The sequence below is a fragment of the Tenebrio molitor genome, chromosome 8, assembly GCF_963966145.1.
Source record: "Tenebrio molitor chromosome 8, icTenMoli1.1, whole genome shotgun sequence".
NCBI classification, from domain to species: Eukaryota; Metazoa; Arthropoda; class Insecta; order Coleoptera; family Tenebrionidae; genus Tenebrio; species Tenebrio molitor.
The window spans coordinates 18,442,561-18,469,109 of NC_091053.1; the positions used below are offsets into that span (position 1 = coordinate 18,442,561).

General features: G+C 34.0%; 3 protein-coding genes and 1 long non-coding RNA gene across 9 annotated transcripts in view; 1 reads left to right on the forward strand and 3 right to left on the reverse strand.

The window, feature by feature from the left end:
* LOC138136378 (atlastin-like) overlaps positions 1–26,549 on the forward strand; it is a 50,790-nt gene that overhangs the window by 14,828 nt on the left and 9,413 nt on the right. The gene's annotated exons all lie outside the window — the stretch shown is intronic.
* LOC138136376 (uncharacterized) lies at positions 767–10,685 on the reverse strand. Of its 3 annotated transcripts, none has more exons than XM_069055551.1 (6): positions 10,554–10,685; positions 9,614–9,918; positions 9,407–9,535; positions 8,756–8,887; positions 4,119–8,466; positions 767–2,683 (listed from the first exon to the last, which is right to left on the reverse strand). In XM_069055551.1, the coding sequence occupies exons 2-5, from the start codon at positions 9,839–9,841 to the stop codon at positions 5,293–5,295; spliced, it is 3,663 nt and encodes a 1,220-aa protein (XP_068911652.1). In that variant the 5' UTR covers positions 9,842–9,918; positions 10,554–10,685; the 3' UTR covers positions 767–2,683; positions 4,119–5,292. The 3 variants fall into 3 exon arrangements, with proteins under 3 accessions (XP_068911652.1, XP_068911650.1, XP_068911651.1); XM_069055549.1 differs by having other exon boundaries at positions 9,407–9,541; XM_069055550.1 differs by lacking the exon at positions 767–2,683 and having other exon boundaries at positions 4,061–8,466; positions 9,407–9,541.
* LOC138137081 (uncharacterized) lies at positions 14,310–16,247 on the reverse strand. Of its 3 annotated transcripts, none has more exons than XR_011161545.1 (3): positions 15,906–16,247; positions 15,675–15,830; positions 14,310–15,617 (listed from the first exon to the last, which is right to left on the reverse strand). It is a non-coding gene; the product is annotated as an uncharacterized lncRNA (long non-coding RNA). The 3 variants fall into 3 exon arrangements; XR_011161544.1 differs by having other exon boundaries at positions 14,310–14,942; positions 15,675–15,847; positions 15,906–16,239; XR_011161543.1 differs by having other exon boundaries at positions 14,310–14,942; positions 15,906–16,225.
* On the reverse strand, positions 16,888–18,891 carry LOC138137122 (putative carbonic anhydrase 3). Of its 2 annotated transcripts, XM_069056405.1 has the most exons (8): positions 18,786–18,891; positions 18,610–18,639; positions 18,200–18,232; positions 17,981–18,130; positions 17,808–17,931; positions 17,663–17,768; positions 17,227–17,457; positions 16,888–17,172 (listed from the first exon to the last, which is right to left on the reverse strand). In XM_069056405.1, exons 1-8 carry the CDS (start codon positions 18,817–18,819, stop codon positions 17,062–17,064), a joined length of 819 nt encoding a protein of 272 aa, XP_068912506.1. In that variant the 5' UTR covers positions 18,820–18,891; the 3' UTR covers positions 16,888–17,061. The 2 variants fall into 2 exon arrangements, with proteins under 2 accessions (XP_068912506.1, XP_068912507.1); XM_069056406.1 differs by lacking the exon at positions 18,610–18,639 and having other exon boundaries at positions 18,786–18,890.

Genomic DNA, 26,549 nt, shown 5'->3' on the forward strand with positions numbered 1-26,549 from the left:
TCATAAAATTTCAACCAATCACCTTTATCACTAAACACCCTACCAATATTGTAGGGGATAGGACGAGTGGGATTCATTTATTTTAATCCGCAGGTAGGAAAATGGTCAACCGGGACGCAACTAGTATAGGATTTTAGAGATCGGTTTGACCGCGGGACGCAACTGGTGTGCGGCGTTGTCACCATGTAAACAACCTCATAACGGCCGGAGTCCGTTAAGGGTGTCCGTTATGAGCGGAAGCGGCCGTTATGAATGACTAAATAACTATAGGAACGTAGATCTAAACTTTATTTTTCAACTTTTTTACAATTGGTACAATAATTAATGTTTAATGTTATGGGACACACCTTGAATTAATCGAAATCCGTATGCCACTAGTAGATGTAGACGAGACCGAAGATGATGCTTCAGAATTTTAACACCAACACAAGTGCAGGGAATAACGATGACCTCACTTGCTCTGCGGCCATCCGGACATCGGGAATATCTTGATCGCGATTTTTTATTGATTTCAGTCGTTTATTTTCAACGGAAAGTTAAGTGTTGAACAAATCTGACAAACAGCAGCAAATGTAGACAAGATCGAAGATGATGCTTCACAATTTTAAGACTAACACAAGCGCGATTTTGCAGGAAATAACGATACCTCACATCCGGACATCGGGCATATCTTGATTGCGATTTTTTATTGATTTGATTCATTTATTTTCAACGGAAAGTTAAGCGTTGAACAAACCTGACAAACCATTTTTTTTCACAAACAACGTTCTCCGTACACTTATTAATCATTCGGTTTTTTCGATGGCGTTGAAAAAAATGTATTTCAAAAAGATAATTGTGAACGAATCGTAGAGATATTACAATAGTATATTGTTATCAAGTGTTGAAAATGAAAGATTTCACACGAGTTTGCAGAATTGAGCCACAAGCCGTAGGCGCGTGGCTTAAGCAAACGAGTGTGAAATCGAATTTTCAACACGTGGTATACACGATATTTTTCCGACGACCACAAAAAAAAAACGCTAATATTTGGCATCCCTTCAAACTTCAAATATTATTCGACAGAGCTGCGGACAAAACATACATTGGTGGCCATGGTTACTACAACTGTGTGCAATCATTTCATTGCGCACAGGCTAGAAGGTATCTGATTGGCTAACCAGTTTCATTGCACACGGGTTCGCTATTTGCATGCAATAGCCAACTTTCAGTAATAGTTATTTGTGCGAATTTACGCATTTTTCATAGTGGTCGTCGGAAAAAACTATTGTACAATACACGTCCGTCAGGGCCTTTACAGCCTCGCCAGTATTATTCGACTCGCTCTGCGAGCTCTTCTCACAAAATATCTGGCTCGGCAGTAAAGGCTATCCTAACGGACTTCTACTGTAAAATACTATAACAGTAATGTAATATGTAGTAATAACTACGACTATACGAACTAATTTATTAACAACTTGTAATGTATTTGTTTTATACAATTTATAAAAATTAAAGCTACAAAGCGATAATAAACTATTTCGAGTCAAAGAAACATCACCTGTTTCATCATTTTGGCAAAAAATAAAACTGCAAAATTTAGCGTTTTAATTTAACAATTTCTCTCTTAAAAATATCACAAAATCATCCTGTTATTCGCTTTTGTGTTTCTTGGTCAGTTAGGTGATGATGACATTTCTCATTTCCACCTAACCTCGATCTCGCTTCACCCTAACTTCAAATTTACAGTTGGTGTTTCTTTGATTAAGAAACATATTATAGGTAATTAGTGCGATTCTGTTTCAAAATTTAGCAACATTGTTATTGAACAACATTGATTTTGCATAGATCAAACCAATCAACAGCTTCATATCATAGCAACTGCAACATTGTTATATAGCAATATTGGTATATTTTAAAACAGAATCGCACCAAATATGCTGAATTTCCCGCCATGCCTGAGTATTCTTCTATTGTAAACTAGTAAAACTGACAACAATGCACTAAAGATTGACGCTTTTTGTAACCTCAAACATAACCTAATTCAACCAAGGAGTATAGAATAATAGGGAGGGGACATAAGTTAGCTTATGGGCGCGGTAAATTGAAGCGGTGAGGGACAAGGAAACGGGCGCAATTTTATGCAACCCGTGAGGTACGCCCCAGTTAACACTACTTGAGATGTTGGGAATTAACAAAAAAACTGCAGGAAAATAAAACACTATAATTTTTTTTTGCATCACAAATGTATTCAGAGTATGAGAAACTAGAAAACCACATTAAATATTACAACGCAACTGATTTTATTTACTTTCTTGGGGCGTACTAATAGCAGACATGCGCATTAAGGCGGCTTCACTCGGCCGGCCGTATGTCCCCTCCCTATTATTCTATACTCCTTGAATTCAACAGACAACGTTACTATACCAAATTAAATGTAAAATTTCCGTGTCCTCCCATTATGCCAAAATGGATTTTAGACCGCCTTGATTTTATGCATAACATTTGAAAATTGAATTTAACAATATCTTTTAAAAACGTCACGAATTCATAGTGTTATTCGCATTTGTGTTTGGTTGGCTAGGTGATGAGATGACATTTCTCATTTCCATTTTCCACATAGCCTCAATTTCATTTCACCATAACTTCAAATTTACATAATGTTACCTTAGGTGAATGAATCGAAATAAGCTAGAAACGGTACCTAAAAAAAGTAAACTTTTTTACTGATAGAAAATAAACAGCCTAGATCACAATTATGTTCAAAATTTACATGTTTTAAGGCTTATCAAAATTTATTCTGTCTTCTGTCAGTACAATGCATCGCGCATTCAAATGAAATTCTTCGCTGGGAAGGCATTGGAAACCGTCAATTGTTCTGCTTTTCAAAGCGTAAATTAATTTAGGGCCAAAAAAATCTTTCTTTTTTTCTTTCTTTGCAATGTTTTACATTAAAAATAGAATAACTTAACGATTACTATTCTTGAAGCAAATATCTAAGAGCACCCTTTGTTGAAAACAGACATGTTCAATTATGTCCCGATTATACATAAACAAATGTCACGCGTCAAACGGCGGGAAATTCATACTTCACACTGTTTACTTTTTCCAACGCCTACTCAGTTTGAATTATTTTCAACAATAGAATTTTTTTATGCAGATCTGATCCGTTTCATGATTAAAACAAATTAAACATGGTACCAATTACCTATACAGTGTCTTTTTTTTTAACGCTGGCCATAGGGATTTACATAACGAAAATTTGGATCCTGTTAATAAGCTTTTTAGCAGGAATTTTTAAGTGAAATAATAACGGAATTGATAAAAAAAATACGTTTTTTGTTCGACACTGTCAGAATTTGAGAATTTTCTCCTGTGTGAACAGATTTTGATAAATGTCACAACTTGTCAAAACGAAACGTCAAGCTAATTTTAAAGATTTTAAGCGATTTGGAGCCTTTAAGGGGCTCGTCGAACAAAAAGACGTTGTATTCAACTCGTTCTTGTGTAAATTGGGCCTTTTTTTTCACTCTTCCAAAATTCAATTTACACACGAACTCATTAAATAAACTATTATTAATTTATTACATTATTTCTTGCCCAGAAGGTTTTATAATCGTTAGACAGTTACAAAATGTTCGACAAAATTTTTATGATCGTCTTGGTTAGTGTCTTGCAGCCTATGGAAGACAGTTTGAACAATTTATGAAATGAAAATTCAAAAATAATTAAAGTAGTTTAATATCGTTGAAGTAGAATTTTAATTATTTTGATGTATGTATGTAATTATGATTCCTATGTTTTATGTTTATGAAATAAAACTGCACATTTTTCAAAGTTTATCCCATTCAATCATTTCTTTATTTGTTGAAAATTATTACTGTTTGACGTTTGTTCCGTGATTATTTTGTTTTATACGATGCGCCGAACTAAAATTGATTTATAAAATACTAATTTAACAGACCCTAAACTTTTTAGCATGTAAATCCCTATGGCCAGTGTTAAAAAAAAGGCACTATATGTATAGTCATCCAAGAATATTGCACAGTCACACTGACATCGCTTTCTATTTAGCAAGTACCTACTGTAACTTTTAAAGAAAAAACACAAAAAAACGCATATTAGTAAATAAAACTTACACGATCAAAGAAATAGCCTTTTGAGAAATATTCCTCTAAAAGTTCAACAATTCGCTTTCTTCCGAAATTTCTTTTTTTCAATCCCGTATAAACTCAGTCATTTTCAATAACAGATAGCTGCGAAGGTGTTGATCTTCGACTGCAAAGTACAAAGGATATTCTTCGTTGTTGACATCCATCTTATCCAGATCTAATCCAATGTTTAGAAATTTTTATACAGCAAAACAATTGCCCTCGTATATAGAGTAATGAAGAAACGTTACATTAGTTACGTTAGTAGACATCAACTGATCGTGTGCTCTAGCATCGAGTAGCAAATTCAGCACGCGATGCGATCTAATAGATCTTGCAGCATAATCCAGAGCAGTTTTTTGGTTCTCATCTCGTTTATTGGTGTCAACACCGTGGTTTAACAACAACTGAATCAACTCAACATCAGGGGAGAGTCCTCTTGCGAAAGCTGCATGTAAAGCGGTGGTACCGAAATCATCAACAGCATTAATGTCAGCACCGTGATCAAGTAGTACCTTTATACAATCGTAATTTCCCTTGAAAATGGCATCGTGAAGTGCACAATTTTTAGCGTTTGCACTAACACCATTTTCTAGTAAAATTACCAAGGCATGGTAATGTCCTTTTCTGCAACAAAGACGTAATGGAGTATCTCCATCGTAATCTTTGGGTTCCGCATCTATCCCTTTATCTATCAAGAGTTTTACTATGCTCGTATTTACTTTAGAATTTCTGAGAGCATAATGTAGTGCGTTCCGTCCAACGTAATCAATCAAATTGACATTTGCTCCTCGTTCCAGTAAGAGTTTAACGATCACATCGTCATCAAGTGCAGAAGCAAAATGCAACGCGGTTCTCTTGCATATACATTGTTCATTTACATCTAAACCGTATTCTATTAACGTTGTCATCACTTTTATGCTTTCCTCCATTAAAGTTTGTCTGAATTTATCCATTTTAATTTTAATAATGGCCGCGTGCAACAATGTCAAATTGCATGTTCCAATTTTCACAGATAGAGCTCTTGAGTCTTTTGTAATGGCAGTACGTAATAGATTTGCATAACCCATCTGTGCCGAATAATACGCAAGTGTGATAATGCCATAGTGTTTGAATAATTGTTCAAGGCTGATCGAGTCTCCAAATCTTTCTAAAAGTTTATCTACAGCAAACAAGTTGTGGTGTCGAATGGCGTAGTCAAGACAGTTCCATTGAAAGACGTTGTCGTTTTGAAATACATCACAATGTGACAACATTTTGAATATTTCTCTGTACTGTGTACTCGGTACCTCTTGGATGATTTCTTCAGCACAATGGTAATTAGTTGGGTGCCAGAAAGAGAAACAGTCAACATGTCTGCACAGAGGAGGATGTTCGACGCCATAAGCGCACAACAAGTGAAGTGGACTCGACCACCATCATCTTTCACTTCACTTTTATCCAAATGGTTTAAAATTAAATCAGTATTTCTATGGATTACAGCCAAGTGAAGTGCACTATTTTCCGCCAACATGATATCAAATAGGAACTTCAGGTTTTGATTTCTTTTGGTAAATAAGTCATCTTGCAGCAGCGAAACCTTGTCCAGATTGTTCTTCAGCCATGCACAAGCAAAATACTCTGCGTAAGTCTGGTGAGTGAAGATGACTTGATTATCGTCGGTCACTCCACTGACTATTCCCAACGGATCTCCAGTTTTTAATTTTTCCAAGAAGTTTTGACTCGTTTCCAAATTTATCTTTAACTTGTCGAAGGTCGTGGTGTCTAGACAAGACTTCAGTGCTGGCAATTCGTATTGTTCCAGATGCAGATCAAAGTCAAATCCGATCTGGTCCTCGTGTTCGTGCACTCTCACTTTTCGAAGTTGATGCATCTTCTTTCCTTGGAAAAATATTTTATACATTTTCGTCAACACAAAAATTTCTTGGTCGGGTTCTCTCCATAAATTTTTATTGTTGCGAAAATTTTCTGTAACCATGAACAACTGTAAAGGAACTTCTAACAAGTGTCGACTGTTAACGATATCCACGCTTTCGTATATTTTGTTGGTAATTTGGTCAACTTCATCTTCTTGGTAGATATTCTGTAGACGTTTTTGGATGTATGTCTTCTGCTGCTCTTCTGTCAGCTCTTCAATTTTTATGGGAAATATGTTTAGCTCTTCCAACAGTGTTTGCTCCAGATTTTCACGCGAAGTAATCCACACGCGATGGCCTAACGAAGAGATGTATTTAATAAAATCCAAAGCGAGCGGAATACAGTCACTATCTATTTCGTCCAATCCGTCAAGAAAAAAATATATTCTTTTATTTTGTAAAAGCATCGAACGAATCTTAACCACTAATGGATCTTCCACGTCTTGAAGAAACTGGTGCAGTATTTCTTCGGGCACACATTTCTTCTTAAAGACTCTTTGGGGATTGATCAAATTTACACAGACACTCCAGTAACTGGATGGACAGATGCTGGTCAAGAGAGACACCAGCGTGCTCTTACCTATTCCGGGTGGTGAGCAAATGACATTCAGAGGATGGTCGAGATATGTGAAAATTTCCATTTCATCGACACGTACTCTTTCAGATTTCATCGTTTCCAACAAAAATCTCTTTTCCTTGCTTAGAACTGAAGTACAACTTTTGTCATTGAAAACTTGGAACAAATGCACGTTCCTTTTGGTTTTTTCACAAATGTCATTGAACTGAACTTGAGGCCATTCATTACTCGTTAGCAAAACATCAAGTTTGCTTAATTTCCTTTTCTCTTCCAGTTCCAAGTACTGGTCAAGCTCCATCACGTGCAAATCCAACTGTCGAATTTCTTCATTCCAAGCTTGAGAAACGTCACAAATGATTAGGAGAGAACCTGTTTTCTTACAAAACTCTGGCATTTTCATTATGTCTAAACTAATCGTAGAAACGCTTCTGGGAATGTAAGTTTCAAACGCCTCCTCCTGCCTTCTACCGATTTGAATAACTTCTTGTGTCATTTTAATAAGTTCTGTAGTTTCAAAAGTTTTACAATTTTCATGAGCAAAGTTGAGTAACTGGTCCAAAAAAATTGATTGTCGACCTTGAAGAGACACGGCAAAATGTTTAACGATATCTGTGTTGACACCTTCATTTTGTATATCCGAAAGATCTTGGAAAATATTCCATCCTGAAAACTCTCCTCTCGCTGCGTTTATCAATAATATCACTTTTTTCTTTTCAACTTTCTCGAGGAGTCTGACAGCGTGTTTAACTTGTTCTTTATGACAATCTTCCGCTTTCACGATCAAGGGAACTTTGTTTAAATGCCACAAAACTTTACTTCTTTCCTTTGGAGATAAATCCTTAATCCCCTTAGGACGCAATCTATATTTGAGCGATGCCAAACTGATTTCATCATCACTTGCAGTCTCATTCCAGATGTTAGCGATAACCTCTTCATTCGTATCTCTAACAATCGTCATGTCAAATTTCATAATTGCTTCTCGAAGAAGTTTTGATTTTTCGTTGCACTTTCTGTCTGATATCGTTTGTATAAAAGGCGTGAGCATCAACTCAGCCAATTTTGTTACCACGTCGTATTTAGTCAGGATAAAGTTACCTGACCACCACGTTTCCATGAAGTGGATAAAACTAGAAGAGCAAGCAGCATCGTTAATTCCACACTCTTCTCTCAACATAGCGTCGATTAACAACTGTGTTCCTGTCGTGTTGGTTTGATGGGCAAAGAAATAAAAACTTTTCAAAGGATCATCACGACGTTTAAGTAACCCATTACTCTGATTTAATTCAAACTTAAAAACTTTAGTTCCCTCCTTCTTGGACCTGATTTTGTTTCTGTTCATTAGTAGTTTCTTAGGATCCAAGCCTCGCAGTTCCTTCACAACGACCTCTTCAATTATATTGTCTTTATTTTGAAGACAAATTTTTGAATTATTTTTGACACTTGTCGGCGCATTCGTGTATAAAATAAAACTGACATTTTCACCGTTTCCAAATGTTCGAATAGATTTTATATACTTCAGTAAGCTGAAGTCGCCATTTTTCGCCGCAAGCTTTTCGGTGGTAACATCTTTGATATTTTTAGAATGTTTCAGTTGCAAGAGAAACATTTGCGATTCTCCATCCACAAAAGTCACTTTTAGCACCACGTCATCGAAGTCTCCACAATCGTCACTGTTGGTTTTCATCTCGAAATCAGCCACAATATCACTTGTGCTGAATTTTAAAGCGAACAGAGCACACATCAGTTTTTCATAGTCTTTGCCGAGATCTGTGCTTCCAGCTCTTTTTTTGTAAGTATCAAAGCGGAGCTGACTTGAAGAATCAAAGGACTTCTCAGTCGCAAACTGAAGTTTAAATAAAAATCACATAATTTTTAACTACGTTACATAATTAGGTACATTTACAAAATTTAACTGAACTGAATTCCAAATTGTGTAAAATAAAAGTAAGATTATGATCGGAATAAAATGTTAAAGCATGTTTGGTCACAAATTCTTTGAATGGTAGTTACTACACGTAATTAATATTTGTCAAAATATATCGCTACATAAAACATGTTTCCTTGTTTCATTTACTATTTCTTCCATGTCTTTCAAAGATCTAGTAGTTAAATTATACAAACATATATTTTACCTTAGAAACTTCTTTCTGCTTTCCACGTGTAGCACTCCTCTTCCTCTGTGAGTTTCGAGCTTCTTCATCATGCTCATAATTTGTAATACTCCAGGAGGAATGTTGTAGTTTCACTCGTTTAATATATGTTTCCTGCAAGTTAATTTGTTTTTGAACTTACTACCTTCAAAATGACATTTCGCGACCGCAACAGTCAACTGCGAACATCGATTTCGCGCACTAGTGCTTCAAAATCGTCCAAAAAGCACTCGCCTTTTTGAGCATTCTGAAAATAATTTGACTTGGTCTGGTTTACAAAATGCCAGTTCTCCAATTTGGATGTTGAAAATTTTAAAAGAGTGAAAAAAAAATCGCTATTAATTCGATTGACACTTTGGCAAGCGCGTGGACAAGCGCCATCTATGCACAAAGGGTACACGACAAATCAGACATAATGTTCGTTTTAAAAAATATTGTACAAACTTCGATGCGAGAAGACGTGTTCGGCACGTTCGCGGCAATGAAGCACTCGCTGCTTCGTCGCTCGTGCCTCAAATAATGCACTCATGTGCGAAGAATGTGTTCTCGATTTGTAAATAACTACATATATTGAACCTTCAACTTGTTTTCACCCAACTTTTAAGATAATATAAATGAAAAAAACAATCTTACCATAGAAACTTCTTTATACTTTTCATGAGTAGCACTCCTGCTCTGTAAGTTTCGAGCTTCTTCAATATGCTCATAACTTGTAACACTCCAAGGGGTGTGTTGTCGCTTCACTCGTTTAGTACATTTTTTCTGCAACTTAATTTATTTGTGCATCTTCAACTTCGCTTTCACTAACATTTTAAGATAAGGTAAATGTAAAAAAAATACCATCGAAACTCCTTTCTGATTTTCATGAGTAGCACTCTTTCTCCGGAAGTTTCGAGCTTCCTCATTATGCTCATAATTTGTAATACTCCAGGAGAAATGTTGTCGCTTAACTCGTTTAGTACATTTTTGCTGAAACTTAATTTGTTCGTCCACTTTCAACTTCTCTTTGCTGTCACAGCATTGCTCCATTTCGTTAGAAATTTTGTTACGGTCATCTCTATTGTCCATGTTTGCTGTTCCGTATTTTTAATAACTTTCTGCAAATGCTTATTTTATGTGTTTTTATCTGCAATCCCGATGAATATCTATCCAAAATACAAATAATTTATTAATTATTCAACTAAAGAATTACAATTTGTTCATTATGTATCATACAGGGTGTTTTCAAAGTTGAGGCGTTCCTTTTAACATGTGGTAGTATGCGTTGTTCTAAAGAGTTTTAGCCAAAATCACCTCAGTAAAGAGTGTACGGCAATGAAGATAGGTACAATAAGTTAATTTTTTTGAAATTTTTGAAACCGGTCCTGCTCAAATTTGCGCTGATTTGTTAGAAATTAGAATTGACAAAAAAAATCAAATGAGCATGAACGTTAATCAACAATACTGTCAGAGTTGTCATCTAATTAGTCGGAATGGCTTTATTATTAATGAGCTCACCTCACAGATATGTTGCTAATGTATGGGCAGAAAGACACCATCCTGGGCCACGTCAGTTATTAATCTAGTACAGCGGAGAAATAGACCGGACCGGACTCAAAATTTTAGAAAACAATAAAAATATACGATCAATTATCTCCGTTAATGCAAACATTTTACTAAGAAAATTTAGGCAAAAATTCTTAAGAATAATGTATAGTATCTCGTGTTACAAGAAACGCCTCAACTTCGAAAACACCTGTATATAAAATTATTAATCGGTAAGAGTTATGTAGTTATTTACCTATAAAGAGAGTAAAAGAACTCGAGGCGTAGATATTGGTAACCACATCGACACTGTAATACTACTTTTCTCCCGTGTGACGTACAAAATCTTACATATCACTTTATGAGATTCGATCAATGCATATTTCGGTAGAAATATTCCTGATAACGATAATGAGTCGTTTGAGTTCAAAATAAATGTGAATAATCCATAATAAATATGATATGATATCTTTTGATATGATCGATGCAGCTGATATATATTTTTATTACGATTATTTCCAATGGGTTAAAAACAAAGTAGGTGGTAGCTAGAAAGACAGGAATCACAGTGAAGATGGCATCTTGTCAGTTTCCAGACTGTCTGAGCTCGGCAACATTTAGCAAACTGTCTAAAAACATGTCAACCAATCTGCGAAATGCCTAATGTGGACATTCTGCAGATTGCCTAGTCATTTCGCGGATTAACTGATTTTACACGTTGACAGTAAGATAGAAACAATGGGCCGTATGATTAAAGTTAAAGAACGTCGTTAAATTGTTTTGTCTCTGTCTAACATAGTGCTTGGCATATACTCACTTTGTCTAATTAATTATTTAGCTAATGAAAGGCTTAATGTATTTAGGAACTGTCATCTAGTGAGATTTTATTTTAACGCAATTTACATTCTGTTTTCAACAATACCATAATTTTTATACTGTCTAGATAACATCAGGTTATAAAATGTTCTAAATGTAAATCATTAGCATCGGTACAATGATAAATACTTCGCTCTGCATGACAATGACAACTCAAAGAATATAAAATGATGAAAACCGTAACGAAGGCTATCCTCACTTTCAGCAATATGGAGCTCCTCTACATTATCTTGCTGGTGCTAGACAATTTTTTGATACAAGATTTCCTTGTGGTGCCTTCTGACAGAACAAAACGGGGACGCAGATAGCGCACCTAGAGGGTGACAACAAAATTAAGAAAATGGTGTCCGATGAGAGCAAGATACTAGGGTTGCAACAAACGCAATGAACAGGGAAAAGAGGTTATTTATTTATAGGTAATCCCCGTTGGTTTTTAGGAGTGTAGTTTTGGATGTAGAAGTTATTGTGCAGTAAATACTGCATTCTAAATAGAATGTCTGCCGCAGAAGATTGAAACTACAGAAAATTTCTTATAAAAAATTAAACTTGCTTATTGAACATTTGAATAGGTGGAACTGTAACTTACAATAATAATAAATAAACTTGATTTTGTCATTTTAATTTTGTTTACGTTTAGATATCAAGATTGCCTGATCTGGTTTTTGACAACTTGATCAGAAACGAACTTGCTAATTGAGAAATAGCATTAAAGATCTACAATTTTTTAGCATTAAGTACACAAATATTCTATTTACAAACAGTCTCATTTGTCACTGTCACAAGTACCTGATTAATTATTAAATCACATTGATGTAGATATATATTTTTTTTAAATCATATCTTTTGATATAAATATCACAAAGATGACTGAAGTGATTAAAGATGATGAAAAGATTACCAAATTATTAATAACTGTGAGATTTCGCGGATTAACTGATTTTACACTTTGACAGTAAGATACAAACAGGTGTAATCTAGTGAGATTTTATCTTAAAGCACTTTAAATTATGTTTACAACAATTCCATAATTGTGTTAGTGTTTACATAACATGAGGTTATTAAATATTCAAAATGTAAATCATTAGCCTCCGTACAGTTATAAAGACTAAAGACATTTTCAATAATATGGAGCTCCTCCACATCATGCTGCTGTTACTGGACAATTTTTCGTCACTCCATTTCCTGGTTAATAGAATGGCAAAAGCGACACAAATGAATGGCCTTCAAGACCACCTGATTTAAATCCTATAGCTTATTCCCTATGGGGACACTTTCTTATTTGTCATTGTCACAAGTAATTACTCGAAATCAATTACAGAAAACTACAAGATTTGAATGGGAGAACTGTATTTAACAAAAATGGATAACACATGTTTATTACATTATTTCTCTTCTCCGTCACCATGATGGTTTTATGGTCATCAACAATCTCTTTCCTCATAAATTTACAGAAGCCAGAAGCAAATTTCGGATCCATCTTCTTAAGTGACACCTGGATTTTTCCTCATTGATTCGAAACTGAGATGGTGACTCAATACAGCGACTTGCTCATCACTGAGAGGTAGTTCCAAAAATCTTGACACTCCTCTAACAACTTTGCTCAGGTCTCTCTTCACTTTTCGTACTTAAAGAGAAAAATTGAATTGTTTCTCATTCGCCAGAATGACGACGCATGTTTCCAATAAGGTCCAAATGGAACTGTCCTTCCGAATAGGGTTATTTAAATCAAAGGCAATCAGCGTGGTTATTTTTTTTTCTGTCAAATATATTTCCGAAATTCGTTGAAGTGTTCTCTGAAGAATTCATTCAATTTAAGATAACCAAAGCCAAAAACAACAAAATTTTGGGGAGAGTACGGTAGACGCTCAGTGGGTAATTAGTTTTTTGTGCCAGTTTTCAACTGTTTAAAGGCAACACTGCAGCATCGCCTAACTATCCGAAAGTTAAGAAACATGTTTCATAGTGTAGCATATTTACGTTACTTGAATGTGTGCTAGTTTTATCAATTTACTAAAAGAAATCGCCGAGAAGATAAAGTCAATAGTTCAATTAGCTTTGTTTGAGTTTGTGCTTTGGGCTCCTATAAATTTTTTTATCTACGTATTCGAATTATTCGAATATTTGAATAGCTGACTATTAAAATTCAAATAAGTGTAAATTCTAATATTAGAATAAAATAAATTCAGGATGGATTGGGTATTTCACGGTCAAATAATTTTATTTTTTAGCTATGTAATTCTTAAAATAGTGAGATGCAGAGAACCAACATAACGCGAATTTAGCATAGTAAATTCAGTATGGATTTGGTATTTCGTCCGAGTCTCAGTTTTCTGGCCGAGGCGCACCCGAGGCTGAAAACCAACAAGGTCAAATAATTTTATTTTTTGGCTACGTGGTAGTCTTGTAAATAGTGACATTCAAGGAACCAACATAATGCGAATTTACAAATGTTTGGCTAACTAGCTCTTTTAGAATATAACCCTTTCGAATAAATTAAATCATATTTTATTTTTTTTCTCGATTTTTTTCTGATGTAAGTGTCAACTTTTTTTACACATTCAAATGTAGAAACAAAAGCTTTACAAGAATAGACTAAGAAATGTATAGTGTACTATTTAAAAAAAAAAAAGTTGACTGTCCTAAACTTTGACATATGTCATCGTAGAGAAGATTTGACAACATCATCTATTGTAGTTTCACAAGCGATTTACAAATATATATGGCTTGCTATACTTTTTTCTTAAAACAAAAAAGATGTAGGGGCGCGAATACCAATCTAAATCACCCGGTATATAACTCCTAAACCATTGGAAATATATAATTGTTTTTTTTTAAATTGAATTTCTACAGATTCGGCCGATCTTTTGCGCCATATTTTTTTAATGTTTCATACGCATGCTGTAATTTTTCAAAATGATAATCATAAAATGTCAAAAACTTAATTTTTTTAAATGGCAACTACCATTTCTGACACTAGATATAAATGTAAAATTTAATTTTAAGGCCACTTCTATTAACATTATGTATACCTATTTCCAGCCGTTTTGACGTAATTTTTACTTTTAAAATAAAATATTGTTTTTTTTATCGCATTGCAATAAATAGTAGATAACAACGAAATAATAATAAAAATAAGTACATAGCATGAGCTAGCGTTACGCAATTTTAATCAATTTAAATAAACTGGTAACTTTGAAACTAATTAAACTTTAAACAAAACACATAATGTAACGGAAACATGTTTTTTTTTTAAATTTAATAAAACCATGTTACAAGAAGAACCAGTTCATTCAAGTTTTATGGCTTTTAAATCATTAATTACTGTATTGAGTTCGGCATTATTGTATCTTACGATCTCTGAGGGAAGTGGGAGCAATTTACAAATTATCCCCAGGATCTTCTGGTCCGATTTCGATAGATTCCCGACATCAATGCATGTAGTGCCCTGTGCTTGGGCGTCAGCCTGTTGTACCTTATCGTAGAAGACTGCGGCTGCAGACGCAGTAGTGTCCTGTGGTTGGGCGTCAGCCTGTTGTTCTTGTACCTTCTCGTAGAAGACTGCGGCTGCAGACGCAAAAGCCTTTGCGCTAGATTTCCAGGCTTTTAATGTTGTGGATATATGGGCTTGGCTGACATATTTCTTATATTTTTGCTCTCTACTGTTAGTGCTTGAACCGTCCAATTGAGAACATTTTTGTTCAAACAACTCCAATATACCCTTGACTGTCAGGTTGTTCCTTTCTTTTAGCAGTTTAAAGTTTGCCTGGGCCTAAAAAATAACCATCACTATACAGGGTCTCTCAGAACTGGCGGACCAAAATAATACGTTGAATGCATCATCTTCTGGGAATAATAGGAAAAATGTTCAAAAAAATCTATCTTAAATAGTGATTAGGAAAGAAGCAATTTAAACTGACCAACACTGTTGTTGGTGTTAAGTTACCTATTAATTAGTTTTCCTGCTTTATTTGTAACTATGGATACATTGTTGGGTATCCGCATTGTTTGTGCAATGACGGACGTTTTAAGGTTATAGTATTTTTCAGGTTATAGTATTTCTGCTAGGATGTTCCCTATTGGGAAAACGAACTGCGTACTCCTGAGGAGCAACTGTGGCACTCTCATCACACTGTCCATATAAGACAAGCATATCAAAATATTCTGAAGCGGTAAACATTACGCGTTTTTAATGACTTGTCGGAATTGTCAGAAATAATTTATTATGACATAATATTCAATTGTAATGTCTTTGCAACAATCAAATTTGTTTCGATAGTTACCAATATAATTTTTTAAGGTAATTTTATATCTACACGCGATTGGTCAATTAAAAACGTTCTTATTTTAAAATCCCATGAGGATGGATTTTTTTAAATATTTTTCCTATTATTCCCAGAAGATAATGATGTCACCGTGTTATTTTGGTCCGCCAGTTCTGGGAGACCTGTATAGTATGTAACTCACATTAATTAAATTAATCATCAATATCACATTAACTTACAAGATCTTCTTTTAATTTAATGTTTTCAATATTTTTTGCAATCAATTTTCCCCTTATTTTATGCAACTCCTCTTCAACATATGCTGTTACCGATTCTTGGCTTTCTGTTGGCACATTTGCAATCCATTTAAAAACCTGTTTTTTCTCGCCCATTTTCTGGAACAAAACCGTACCTATATTATTCGTAGCTATAATTCGTAAATTGTTTAAAGTTCTGTCTCTTCTGCTTACCTTTAACGGCGCCTTGATAGAAAAGACTAAAACAACTTGACAACGTTGTTAAAACAGCTATGCCGAAAGAATAGTAAGAGCAACTAACCACCACTGTAAATATGTACATAGATAATAGGAGTATATACTGAAACCTCGATAACACGAATGGTATCAATATTTCCGGTCAAAATCATATAATAGTTATTTTTATACAACTGAAATTAAAAATAATTCTTTTAGTTCAAGCTATCCAGATCAAAAATTGAATTTTATAACGTAGAGCGTTTCTATGCTGTGGTGAAAAATGCGAATTAATTTTTACTTGCCATGCCTGCACAACGTCTAGGGATGTAGTTTTGAAGACGATTATCTTATTTTATTTTGCGTTTAGAATAAGTCTATTCTAGCACCCAAATGACGTCATTTGCGTTGCGTTGGCGTGTTAGAATAGACTAGTAAAATTTACTGTATTGACGTTGGTAGCGTGAAGTGTCAACTGACAGACGTCAAAAAATAAATCTCCCAGAGAACAAAGCAAATTAATAAATAACAATAAACAAAACGTTTAATTTTCATTCTGGGATTTGGACTTCTCCGGCAGTAAATTTTCCAACGTCTTTTGTGCAATTTGCCTCATTTGCGGCGACGTTAGTGATAAACTTTCTTCAGCATTCATTTTCAAACATCAAATGCGAAAATAAAAAAATCTGCCGTTTTAAATTAATTTTTTTGACAGCCGGCTAAAATTATGCCACATAAAAAATGTCACCAACCACCGCAAAATTCCCTATATTTAAAAATTTTATTTTTTTATTTATAAAATGGTATAAAGCAGAATAGAAAAAATAGTATAAAAGATTCGTTGCAGAAGGTCCTTCAAGCACTCATTTGCGACGTTAAAAGCACTCCGCTACGCGTCGTGTTCTTAAACTTGTCGCGCGTGCTTTAAAGGCTTCCTTATAAAATTGTATCATAATAAATTTTCAAAAAATCAATAGAAAAGTGTAATAATTAATTTAATACGTAAGGAAAAATTTTACATGCAGGTCGTTCTACCTTAAAAACCAATTAAAACAAAGATTAGCGTAAATTGCACATCCCTTATCCTTAACATCCCCATATTTGTGAAGAAAAAAATTGAATGTATAGAAATATTATAAGAAAAAAAACACTATTAAAACGTATATACGAGTAGTACTTTTCTTCCATTCAAATTTTGCAGTTTTCTGTAATTACATTCGAGAAGTTCATCGTCTGCATCGTAGATCTGCGTTAATTCTTTTAACTACAAATAGATTGTTTCAAAACAGATTTAACCCATCGATAACGTAATCATTACTTGCGACTCTGACAAATAAGACGGGACAGAAAATAGTGTCCAAATCACAACTTCATTGCAATTTGGTGTTGTCAATGATCCTCTATAACGATAAAATATTTGGGTATTTGATGGTAAGAAATCGAAGACATTTATCGTTTCTTGTAGGTTAACAGCCTGGTCTCTGTTCGAAGCAACTTCTGGTACACTCTTGACCAAGTTGTCAAAAGCTACATTAGACTTCTCTGATATCTAAAACGTAGATAATTATAAAAAGCAAAAATATAAATAACTCTAAAATGATCTAACACCTTGTTAGCAGTGGAAAGTGAAGATTACGTTGATGTTTGAGTTGACTATAAAAATGTTTTCCTCAGTTTCCACTCTTTAACAAACTTTCAACTTCGTCGTGTTTTAAGTATTGGTTCCGTTGACAAAAAAAATAAATAAAACTTACCTCATAAAACGAAGAGAACACTGCAATCCCGTCGCTAAAGTTCAAAGCATTCTCAAAACTCTCATATTTCTTGGCGTAATGAACAAAGTGGCCCTCCAAAGGATATCTTTTTCAATAGGATAGTTATAAATTCTAATCGATATACCTGTAATCGTTCACGGTGTGTTCAGCACCCCAGTGGAAATGAAACGATTGCAAGATGTATTCTGTGGGTAGTCCACCTCCAGAAACTACTTGACAACCCCCATCATTCAAAAAATTAATTTCAACTGCAACATGATAGATTAAATTGCAAAAATCTCAAAATTACGTTTCTACTTGTGTGTCCAGTGTTGGTGATAGTTGCATCATGTTGTCGATAATAATTCCGATTGAAATGGAAGTTTTCGAAAAATGTTCTGACTTCTGTATTTGTGTCAAGAGGAATGGGAGATTGACAATTTCCTTTACAACTGCTCGGCCAAGAATCTTAAAAAGCATCATCGTTTAAAAAAACTTAACAAAATATTGATTATTTTTTTTAATATAAGAACTTACCTTGGTCTGTGTAGGACCATTCCTGGGAGTTGCCTGATTAATTTAAAAAATACAATGATTAGAAAACATCAAAATTAGATACTGAATACACACCAAGATGAAATGAAAAAGAATAAATATGTATTGGAGAAAAATTTTAAAAATATTGATATTGTCAAGTGTATTTATTACTATACGATGTAGCCATATCCGGTATAACCTCATATTGGAGATTTTCTGGAAAGCAAAATTCTTTTCAGAAGTTACAAAATAGAAGTCTTCAATTATTAAACTTTCAGTGATAAAATTGATTTTGACTGTTGTTATTACAAATTTTATTAATGTCTTAATTCTAATAGAACTTGAAGCATTTGAAATCATTTTCAGATGCTTTAAAGTTTTAATTGCAATTTTGCAAGATTTGTTCTTACCATTTGGAATAATGAAGGTCAGTAGAGTGCCTACGAAAAATGATAAAACCAAAATTGAATTAACTAGTACTTTAATAATAGAGAATTAAAAGTAAACAATGAATGCAAACAGGATCTTACAGTAAAAAAAAAATCGTATGTTAAAATAAAAAAGAAATTGAAATAAGCAAACTTACTAAAAAAGTAGAAGAAAGAAATCAAATAAGCCATAGTTTTCAATCAAAACAATAACTTAGTCGCTTTAGTTATGTGTTATAAACGACTGCCACAATTAAATGCAGTCGTAACAGAAAATTAGCTTAAAACGTAGATAAAACTTGTGTTTGACGCAAAATATTACTTAAATAAGTGTCAGTAATCTACAAGTTTTAAATTTTTACCATGAAAAATGATAATAATGTCTCCGCATTATATTATGTAGATATTTTGGAAGAATTTGTGTGGCAATTAGTGTAAGACTCCATTAAACCAAAAAATACATTGCTAAAAGACATTGATTTTGAAAGACTTATGCGTTCTACTTCTAACGTATGAAAAAGAAATTAATTAAAGCTAAAATTTCTTTTTCTGGTTTTATCAAAGTTCTGATTAAGAATTTTTATTACAGTGGTTTTCCTCTTTTGTCAATTGTGTTTCACTATTTCTCAAAACTATTTCAAATTTACGTCACTTTGACATTTAATATTGATAGGAAATAGTTTTGAGAAACATTGAAATACAATTGACAAAAGGGGAAAACCAAAAGAAAAACAGTGTATTAAAAATATTGATTTAGTCTTTTTAGTTTATTTTTGAAGAGCCTTTCTACAAAAGCCCACCTCTAAAATCTAGAATCCTAAAAAATGGTGCGCTGTTGCAACATTGTTTTTGGGATCCATGCATTTCAGACGATGCATTCTTGAATTATTTCCAATCCTTATCTTCGAAACTATAGTTGGCGCGGCCAACCACGGGAGTAATCACGAGATGTTCACGTGATAGTGCGACGTGACCAAAAGTCTGATTTACTCTGCCTCGTCAAATTTTAGTTTTGTGCGGGAAATTTAAATCTTACTACTTTAAGAATGAATTTATACATCAGTCGTGAATAAGCAATAAGCGAGACAGCAACGCGCTTTGCAACGAAACCATGGAAGCTTGAAAATTTCGGCTGCGTGCATTGAGCTGCACCATACGCGCGCCCTTTACCCAATAGGAAACCATCCCCCGAAACTCACGTGAAGATCACGCCAGTTTATTACTCCAGTGAGTCGCCGCGCCGACTATGGAAGGTGAATTATTTTAAAATTTTTGATGAGGGATAGTTGAACATTCTTCTATCTTACATTTTTGAAAACTACATTTCCTTCTAAATTCAGGTATGTAGGTCACGTTATTCATCAAAACTTACAAGAGGAGGTAGAAACATTAGAACTGAGTCTGGCAGACCTAGATCAAGAAGAGTCAAAGTCTCTAAAATGGGTAAAACCTGTACCGCGCCTCAAGGTCATTTCAGACACTTGGTTTCTGAAGCAAAACTTATCTTTCAAATTAATGATACAAAAAATGACTAGGTTCCGGTATGTGCCTATGGGACCCTGTCCAACTTCAGATACCGTCATGGTCGACCATGTTTTGTTTATTGATATGAAATAAATTTGCATAATAATTTGTTTTTTCAGGGCCATCCAAACAAACTATTGTTCAAACAAAATGTGGTATTTTTGTGTGAGGGTAAAAATATATTAAGTACTTAATATTGTTTCTTTAGCAATTTGGGTTTTTGTTTTATCTTAGAGAGTTGTTATAAATGAATAAAAAAAATGACAAGGAATACAAGGCGTTGCTATTACTAAAAATTCACTCAACGATATTATTTTATGGACAACTTATCTACTTAATAGGGCAATAATAAAATGTATTTTTAGGTCCATACTCAACGGTACTTACTGGTTAAGAACAGAAAGAAAAGCCATTTTTGTTGATACGCGAATTTCAAACATTTTTGGAAAATTAGTTTTGAAAGAATCTCTTTTTCCCAAATAAACTACCTAGTTATTTCATATTGTTTCTTAAATACAGGGTTATTACAAATATTTTTAGAATTTGTGTCTCTAATAGGCCTATTATTGTATTCAATATGGAGTCGTTTATGGCTATCTGTTAAAGCACTCGTCGTTTAATAGATCTCTAAGAAAATTTTTATCAATATTTCAGTGTAATATTGTCATTTACACCAAAAAACTTCCAATATTAATGTTCAAACTGTTCAAACTACTTTTTAACATCTGTTGCAGATGTAGTTGCATCCGTTACCTTGAATTACCAATTAATACAAAATTCATTAGAATTTGAAAATTTAATTTTTTTATTTAAAAATAAAAACAAGGGTGCAAATTCTAAAAAATAACATAAAAACTCGTTTTGTAAGGGCATTGGCGCACTCGTCCCATAGAAAACTCCCCTCGGCTCGTTTTCTACACTTGGGACTCGTGCGCCAAATCAACCCTTATAAAACTCGTTCTTTAATATAACTACTATTATCATAACATGTTATGAATAATTTTAAAGATTATAGTAACTATAGTAATTGATTTTGTACCTAAAAATTAAATGATTATGAACAGACCCATGATATTTTTTTTGTAAACCTTTATTATAACTGCTATTTTATATGACAATAATCAAAGGCAAAATGACAATTTTTTTTTTCAAAACTGACAGAAATTTAATGTCCCACTTTTTATGCTCCCAATAGTATGTAATACGGGATCATTATAAATGTTTGTAACAACTAGTGGGCGTAGCGGCGCACCTAAAGCATGCGCACAGCCACCTACGATGGTACAATCATTTATAATAACCCCGTACATTACTAGGTACTAGCCGCCCGCAAAAGAATCGAGCCGACCCTCTGTAAGGAAATAATCACCAATCCATATTTCGACAAAGGGACCTGACCACTGTCATAAACTCATAAATCTAATTTTCAACATTTTCAAGCAGTTTGATATACGAGGACAGTACCATTAGTTTTTGCCCTTTATTTAAACGGTGTTGACTGACAAATTAAAAACTGTAGAGTTTTTATTGTGTATTTCAACGTTTAATAACGAATACAGAGCAAGACACATAAGACTTATTTCTGAATTTATTTTGTACGCAACCAAAAATTCTAATGACGTTGACCACTTGATACCGTTTATAATAAGGTTTAATTTAGTAATTTAACATAAAATAACATTTTTAATTTACAATGCGAAAATTTCCGATAATAATGCGGAATCTGGAAAAGTGCCCCGAATGCTTGCAGCGTTTCCACGTTGAATGGCAAGGGAAATCCTCTCAAAAAGGAATTTCTTAGATTTTGAATCTCCTGATTCCGCGATAAGTCGGTCTCCGATGACATTAATGAAATCTATTGTTTCTTTGCACCAAGGGCCTAAGGTTTCAAAGGCTAAACCTTTAAATATGTAGTTTGACGAAATAATTGAACTATATTTGTTATGTTTGCGTTTGCAAGCCATTTCAGCGGCAAAACCTGAGACTTCAGATGTTTTCAATACGTAACTGTCTGCAAGTGTATCTACGACAGTAACGTCCCAAACCAAAGGTTGACCTTTAATCCACGGTACTAAAGTCATCCCATCAGGGCGTTTTCCGTCATCACGAGATAGTCCGTTTGGTTCTAAAGTTGAATTAACATGAATAGAAGTCAAAGACCGGTTGATAATAGAATTAATTTCAGTGTGTCTTGAAAATCTAATGTAATATGTAATTTGGCTAAAAATGTCAAAATGACGTTATCCTGTTCTGATTAATCAAATCAAAAATTAAATTCATCGACTGTCATTTTGACATTTTTAGCCAAATTACTTACTTACGTTGATTACTAAATTAATAGTGCTATTCTCTAAAATTTCACTACATAATGTAAAAAGTTACAGTATGTAGCTAACAGAGCAATGTAAGAAACGTCCTTACAGAGATACATAAAATTCGTATTCTCTAAATACCTCTGTAAGCATTTGCCTCACAGAGCTATTTAATACATTTGAAAATTAGTGGAGCAAGCTTTTCCCAAGTCAACAATGCAAATTTCGTACCTTTCAAAAATGGAAAGTGTCAAAATGAACAATTACAAAACGAAAAAGGTGTCAAAATACAATTTCCGAGCAGTACGAAGAATATTCGAACTTAATGGAAACGGATGATATTTTCCGTTCTGGCGAATTAAATCCAAATATTTCCTCAAATTACATTTGGAAGTTGTTCAGGCCGTTAGCCGCTACCACTGGTGGGGGTTATAGACTATACTCTACGGCACTTGTAATCGAAAAATAAACGACAAGCATCCCGCAAAGAAGTCTTTACTTTACCTACTAATTTTAGTGATGTGATAGTGAGTCGGTATAATCGGTAGAACCAGGCAGAATTAACATGAAATAAAACGTCAAGATTACATGTACTGACATTTATGATGAATTGATGACTTACAGAGGCGAGAGGCTTTACAGTGCTTATGGTGACGATTTGTCTCACCATAATGGTGCTATTCTGTAAAAATTATTTTACAGTCTGCAATTTTACAGTATGTTACTAACATGGCTCTGCAAAATTACCTTATAACAGGATGCTAACATTTTATGCAATTTTGGAATTCTGTAAATAGAACTGTTATTACCTTAGCAACATTTTCTCATTTGATCGAAAATGTTATTTATATTCATTCAAAGTAAGTAATTTTCAATACCTAATCTGACTTTCGTTCCTAATACACCACTCAAAATATAGTATGGAGGCAGAACAAATAACGAAGCGAAAAAGAACTCAGAAAACCAGCCACAACCAGTATGAGCAATACTTACAATTTATGGAAGGAGATGGTGTTTTCAGGAGCGGCACAATAAATCCGACTCTTAATCCTGACTATGTCCAAGAAAAGTGGAAAAGATTAACGGCTGCGTTAAATAGTGAAGGAAATGGACCAGTTCTAGCATGTGAAGAGTGGAAAAAGGTAAGTTCTATTTTTATAGTGTTAACGTTTATCATTATCGAATAACTTGTTGTTCGAGTCTAGAGATTTAATGATTGGAAGAACACCACCAGAGCGAAATATAGAAAAATTGTTGAGAGCAAAAAACGTACAGGTGGTGGTACATGTTCCATCGCAAATTTAACACCCTTTGAAGAAAGAGGATTATTAGCCTGGGGTAAAGTTGCCGTTACGGGGAGTGTGAAGGTGAATGTAAGTGGGGGCCTTCAGTGTCAATTATCTCCGTCTGATCATCAGGAGGATCATTTTGAGAATGCCACAGAAAGTCAGGAGGTCACAGTTATTCATAACCATAATGAGGAATTAGATGAAACAGCGGAAAAGCGCGCACTATCACCAAATCCTCTTCAAAAAAAAATGGACAAAAACACTAAAAGTATATTTTTTAAAAATTCTGTAAAACGGAAAAGACAAAGTGAGAGAAAATCACTAAAAACTGTTGGGGAAGAATTACTAGAAGCATATACAAGCAATAATAATGAAGGGAAAAGGTTGGATTTGGATATCGCAAAATTTAAATTTGATGTGGCCAAGTATAAATTTGAAAATCCGGAATTTGTTTTCGATGATCCAATTTTAAATATGTAGATTCTTTGTTATACAATGTGTTCAAGAAATAAAATAAAATTTTACTAATGCAAATTTTTAATTAAACAGTAGCCAGTTTAATAGATGTTATCCAATATTTGCTCTAACATAATTGTCTCTTGCGGCTCTTCCTAAATTAAGGTAGTTAGGATCAAGTGCTGCGTGGTCTATAGGATCATTGTCATCAAGTAGTTCCACAAGTATGTCTCTTTCATCAAGTTCCTCATTGGCCCATAATGCGATATTATGAAGGATGGCTGCAGTATATATTATAATTGCTGCTTTAGCTGGATGATATAATAACTGACGGTGTTTGGATAGACAACGAAACCTTCCTTTTAATACACCGTTTGTTCGTTCTATCACATTTCTACCACTCCTGAGTAAAATATTGAACTGAGCCTGTGGTGTTCCTTCTACAGCTACTGTATAGGGAGTGAACAACCAGGGTTCTAATCTGTAGCCTGAATCTCCAATTAAATGACTAACATTATCCCCATTTTCAAACTGGCGAGACAAAAAAGCGCGGACATCTGAAGTTCTAAATATGGCAGAATCATGAACCGATCCCGGAAACCGTGCATCACATGCTAAGATTCTACAGTTACTATCACAAACTAGCATTACGTTAATACTGTATTGTCTTAGTCGATCAATATACACGTGGGGCGGATGATCTTCATCAGTAGACGGTGGTGCCATGATATTAACATGGGTCCCATCAATAGCTCCAATTACACCTCTTAAACCATATTTTTCATAAAATCCTTCTTTGACAATATTCTTTTCGCCTAAAGTTGTAGGAAACTTTATCCACTCAGGCATAAGCAGTCGCGTAATTAGTTGGGTAATTTCAGATACAGCTCTACTAATAGAACTTTGGCTCATGCTAGTCCATAAACTTGTCTCAACACATCTTTGAAATGAACCATGACCAAGAAAATTTAAAGTGCATAAAATTTTCAAATAATTAGGTATTGCAGTTTGCCTTCTGGGTTGGTTTATATGTGGTTCTAAAATATTTAACTAAGGTAATTACGAGGGCTTTAGATAACCGAAATTGATTCTTGAATTCGCCCTCCGGCATTTCAAATGGGTTTTTAAAATCCCTCATTTGTCGCCTTTCAATTCACATGTAATTTCTGCAACGACTCCTAAACATTAAAAAACACTACCTTATACCTATACTTATACCTTCTTTCGTCCTCTTCAAGAAGATTGTATATAAACACCAGAATACCATCATTACCATTCATTTTTCCAGAATAAACTTTGTAGAATACACTGACAACTTTGACATTTGCCCTCTGTTAATTGTTTACAGGACACAATTTGGGACCATAATTTTACAGAGAATGTTAGTAACATTATGTTAATTATAGAGGTTCAAATGACATAGTGAATTCCATATTTTTTGTAGAATGTAATTTTACATGGTTGTCTAGGAGATAACAGTTTTACATAATGTTAGGAGTTAGAGAATAGCACCATTAATTTACAGCGACTGTAAACTATAGAATGTATGTTACAGAGACAATTTCCCTTAGAGAATACCATTTTGTGTTACAGACTGTAGCTTATAGAGTTATAGAGTTACAGTGGGCGACTTTTGCTTAGAGAATAGCACCATAAATCACATTATAAACGGTATCAAGTGGTCAGCGTCATTAGTATTTTTGGTTGACTACAAAATAAATTCAGAAATAAGCCTTACGTGACTTGCCCTGTATAATTCGGTTGGATTTTTTTTAAATTGTTATACAATGACGTTTATTGGTTAAAAAATCTTATGATTACAAATTACAAATAAAAAAAATTAATACGCCAAAAAGATTTTCACTTATAATTTCCCAAGTGAGTAGATTTATTATCGAAAAAAAATTCCAGTATTAATCTACTCACAAGGGTTGATTCTATAAGAAAATCGCACGACACAAAGAAAAATTTAAACACAAACCATATAATTTTCCATAAATCAAAATCCCAAATTTTCTATAGTCGTCTTTGGAATGTGTTGTGTCAACCGCATAAACAATTAATTATAAAATGTGTCATTCAGGTTTTGTTTAAAAATTATCGGGTGTTCATTTAAGTTTCCGGTCAAAGTTGGCGTGAAGAGTCGATTGTGAACGCACCATTCGTGTAAAAACATAAATAACGGTAAGATTTAAACAACTGATTTGTGATCCGTAATCCGTAGTGCGTTCACAAACGACTCTTCTACGCCAAATTTGACCGGAAATTTAAATGAACACCCGATAGATGAAATTCAAACAAAAAATACAAAACGAACGCACTGTATACGTTGAATTGTACA